We start from the raw sequence: 4,827 nt of genomic DNA on the forward strand, positions 1-4,827 counted from the left end.
TTTATTCTCTTTTAAATAATGAGCATAAAATAAATTTCTTTTATAAATATATTAATTTTATATTTATATTTATATTTAATTTTTTTTTTTTCACAGATTATTTTTTTAATTATTTTTTTAAGAATTGTTGCATGTGCACAAATTTTACTAATTTATGCTTCATTTACAGATAACAATGAATATATTTATGGTATAATTATTAAAGTAAAATAATTTTTACATTATTATAATGGTTAGAGAAGTTACACTTTATTCATATTTTACTTATTTTGCAATTTTATTTTATTTATATCTCCATTTACATAAAAACCAATTATGTCATATTATTTTTGATTATCATTAATTAAACATTCCTATTATAATAAAATTACAAAAATTTTCGTTATAACATTAAATAACTAACATAATAATATATAATTGAAATTTCAATAACTCTACAAATAATAATATAACATCATTTGTAAATCTATTCTCTCAATTATTTTTGAAGGAACATTTTATTTTATTATATTTGGAAGTTTTTTTATTTTGCTAATTTAAAGAAAAGCGATGCTTTCTGTATAATAATTTTTTTAGTATTACTATTTTTTATTAAATTTATAATTCTAAAAAATTTTTAAATTTTCATGTATTTTGTGTTTCATACAAAAAAATATAACATGATTAAAAAAGTTTATTCTATTAATAATGAATTTTATAATAATGTATTTCACAAAAGGAAGAAATATAATTAAATTTTAATATTCAGATGAAAAATTAATTCTACTTATATTTTTATTATGTATTATTTAAGAAATTAAAGTTTTCATAAAAAAAAAAAAAAAGATATGAAAAAGGATAATAATTTAAATAAAAAAATTACACTCACAAAACATATTAACAAGAAATTTACAAAATTATAGGGGATAAGAAGAAAAATAAATACGTCTTTCATTAATTTTAAAAATGGCTCTTCTATATAACGAAGGATGTAAAAATTCTGATGACGACTTTACCAAATGTGACGTTTTTTTATGTTTTATAAAAAAGACTAAATTCAGAACGCTATATTGTGATCCTACATTCAAATCAGTTATAAAATATATTTCAGGTAACATTTCAAATGACCTTTCAAAAAATATTTTTACACATGAGGTTACTGAACCACTTGAAAATAGAGATTCTAAAATAACTATTCTTTCCAATGATAATAAAAATGGTATTGTGTTCCTATTAGAAGTATATCCATATAAGCGTTTTTTAATATCTAATACATATTTATGTCGTATACGTAAAATAAATCAAAAATTAACATTATGTGAGTATATTCAAGAAAAATATTTTGAAAAAAGGCTTTCATTTAGATCCTTTGATGTTATTAATAGAGAAGATGATAATAATCATCAATTTGGCTTAAAAGATATAACAAACCCTAGGCATACAATTAATAAATTAAAATATGATGATATATTTTTTAGTAAAGACAGCTGCCATTTTACAACAGAAGGATTTGATAAAATCCACGTTTGCAGATATTCTATATGCAAAAAGAACGATCGAGGTCATATAGTTTGCAAAGATGCCAAATTTAATGGAAATTTAATTAATATAAAAGAGTATATAAATTATGAAGAAAATCAAAAATATATATATCTCCCAAATAATTGTATAGAAGAAAATGGAAATTTTCATTGTACTCCATATTTGTGTAAATATGAAAAAATGAATGAATTATATCCATGTGATAAGTTAGAAATTAGTGCTGTAAAAGGTATAAATCCATATATAGAAAGTTCAGAAATGAGATCCACAAACTCTAGAATTATACCGCATGAAAACGACGTTAGACCATCTACTATTTTTGCAATATCTTTTTTTCCTTTCCTAATTATGCTTGTTTTTATTTGGTGTTATATATATAAAAAACTAAGAAGAAATAGAAGAAAAGTAAGCTATTCATAAATAATTTAATTGTATTAGTGATTTTTAATATATATACTTAATCTTTATATTTTTTCCATTTTTTAGTATATAATAATGAAAAGTAAAATAAAAGTATATATATATATTATTTTCATTAAATAAATTCCATATTTATCATTTTCAGGGTAAGGTTGCTAGATCTAAAGAACCATAATTATTACTCTTATTAAAAGTATCAAATGTTTTTACATGAAAATATGGGTATATAATTAATAATATGGAATTTATATTTTTCCATTCTATATACTTATAGGAATTATTGTGTGGAATTTTTTGCTTTAATCATTGAATTGTAAAATATAAAGAATAAAAAATTTCATAAAATCAATAATAAAAATTTTACATTCTTCTATTTTATGTATTTATTGAAAGCCTTATGTGAAAATTTTCTCTTTAATCGTTAAATTCTAAAATATAAAAAGTAAAAATATTTATATAATTAATAGTAGGAAATTTACATTTTTTCATTTTATGTATTTATTGGAAGCTCTATTAAAAATAAAAAATTTGATATGTACATTTTATATGGAATTCAAATAAAAAGTTTCCTTAGTTTAAGTTCCTAAATGTCATATACTTTTTTCTATATAAAAAAATTAATATTCTTTTCTATAGTATAAATGTAAATATTAAGGAAAAAATACAGAAAAAATATATATGTAATATATACTTTAATTTATGATTATTATTGTGATTCATAAAAAAATAAAAGGAATAAATAAAATAATTTTAATTTAAATAACGATATAAAATTAATTGTTCATATTTTAATTTAGTAATAAATTAATATTAATTTGTATTATATATCTAATTTATTTCAATGTTATATTTCTATTTATATTTTCTTTTAAATATATTTTTCACGTTTATTTTTATTATAAATATAATACTTATTTTTAATTTTATTTACTTTGATTTTACTCATATAATTATAATTTCTCTTTTGAATTTAATTTAAATATAATTTCTATATTTAATTTTAATTTTATTTGTTAATAAAAGTTCTTATTTCATATTATAAAACCAAATAGATAATATTTTTTCTAATAATGATTAATTAAAGGAATTACTAACTTTTTTTTGAGAATGTAAATAACTTGTTATATGGAAAATACGTAATTAGCCATGCAAGAGCTATATACATATAAAAAAAAGAAGTTACTTGTTACTTTTTTTTTTGTTTTCTTTTTATAAAAGATACACGTAAAAAAATATATTTATTTTTTTTTAAAAAATGGTTTTGTTGGAAAAATAGTGTTCTAAAAAGATGAAATCAATTTATTGACGAGAGAGATTCTTTGTAGTGAATTTTTTTTAAGAGAAAATTTTGCATACATATTAACAAAATTTCCATGTTTGTAAGGTTTATATAATATAATTTATATTTCATTACGTTTGTTAACTTGCGAAGTAGCAAACTTGAGTTGCTGAACATTATTCATATTATTAAAAAGTAAAAATATATTTAATTAAAATCAATATTTAGTGAGGATTTGAATTTTTATTAAAAATAGGGATTTTTATAAAAGTAAATAATTGCCTCCTGAAAACGAAGAATACTAAACAAAGAAGTCTGCACAAATTCATTTTACCTGTTTTATAGCATTTAAAATTATACATAAATTCATTAAATTAGTAAAAGTAGCTCTATATGCTCTCTATTAATATCTTTTAGCACTATAGCAAAATCATAGAATAGGTAATTAATATACCAAGTAATAATCTCCTTAAACAGAGTTTATTATATATGTACATACTACAAACTGATAAATTTAATTTTAAACAATACTAAAATATTCATATTTGTATTATAAAAATTACATAAAAACATTTAAATTAAATCCAATTTTATGTTATTATGTATTTATCTGTCTTTAAAATATTCCTATATTTATAATAATTTAAAAACAAGAATATTGCAATAAGTCTGAACATAAAATTTAAATGAATTTCATAATATATGAAAGTATATGAATTCATGATGAAAAACTTTACATTAATTTGGTAAAATTTATGTTGAAAATATATGGTACGTTATATTAGAATTTCATTTTTTTTCTTAATTTAAGTAGTAAATATACAATAGTTAAAATTCAATCTTTTTTTTTTTTTTTTTTAATGACATTAATATTATAAGGATAGTGATTTATTAACTCAATGTTGAATTACATTACTAGAATTAGACAAACATTAATAAAGAGTGTGTAGAAAAATCCTTACTTATTCTATTTGTTATACAATAAATTATTACATGAAATAATTAAAGATTTATTAATCATATTAAATATCAACTTTATTAGTTATTTAAGTTATATATACTATTGATTTATTAACTTGGTGTTCCGTGACTTTGTTAGAGTACTGGTTAATAAAAGGCTTCATTAACCTTTTTTGTAATAAAAAGGACTAGCTATATGAAAAATACGTAGTTGGTTGTGTAAACGCAAAAAAAAAAAAAAAAAAAAATTATTGAATTTTTTTTGAGATATTTTTCTTTTAATAAATGAACATACGTAAAAAAAATATATTTATTTTTTTTTAAATGATTTAATAGGAGGAGAGAAAATTGGTAAAATAAAAATCGAGAGTAAGATTTAGTACCAATAAAAACGAGATCTTATACAGATAATAATGTTTACATAAAAGAATTTAATTTACACAGTATTTATATTTTTAATTTGTAAGAGAAAATTTTATACATATGGCAATAAAATTTTTACGTAATTAATATTCATATAATTAATTTGCATTTTGACTAATTGTTTATGTTTTTTAATTCAACAGCAATATATTTAAATTGCTGAACATAACTTATAACAAAGGAATAAACAAATTACAATTAAATAATAATTAATATTCAATAAA

The 4,827-nt window shown here is 18.4% G+C and overlaps 1 protein-coding gene across 1 annotated transcript, besides 2 other annotated features; it reads left to right on the forward strand.

Annotated features, from left to right (window-relative positions):
• Positions 1-945: 945 nt before the first annotated feature.
• On the forward strand, positions 946-2,116 carry PGAL8A_00042200 (fam-e protein; the record flags this gene model as incomplete). The annotated part of the gene is made up of 2 exons (XM_028674438.1): positions 946-1,926; positions 2,087-2,116. 2 exons carry the CDS (start codon positions 946-948, stop codon positions 2,114-2,116), a joined length of 1,011 nt encoding a protein of 336 aa, XP_028530790.1.
• Positions 2,117-3,260: 1,144 nt separating this feature from the next.
• Positions 3,261-3,680: a repeat region.
• A 955-nt stretch (positions 3,681-4,635) lies between these two features.
• Positions 4,636-4,827: part of a repeat region that runs on past the window's edge.

Source organism: Plasmodium gallinaceum (genome assembly GCF_900005855.1).
Source record: "Plasmodium gallinaceum strain 8A genome assembly, contig: PGAL8A_v1_32, whole genome shotgun sequence".
Classification (NCBI taxonomy): Eukaryota; Apicomplexa; class Aconoidasida; order Haemosporida; family Plasmodiidae; genus Plasmodium; species Plasmodium gallinaceum.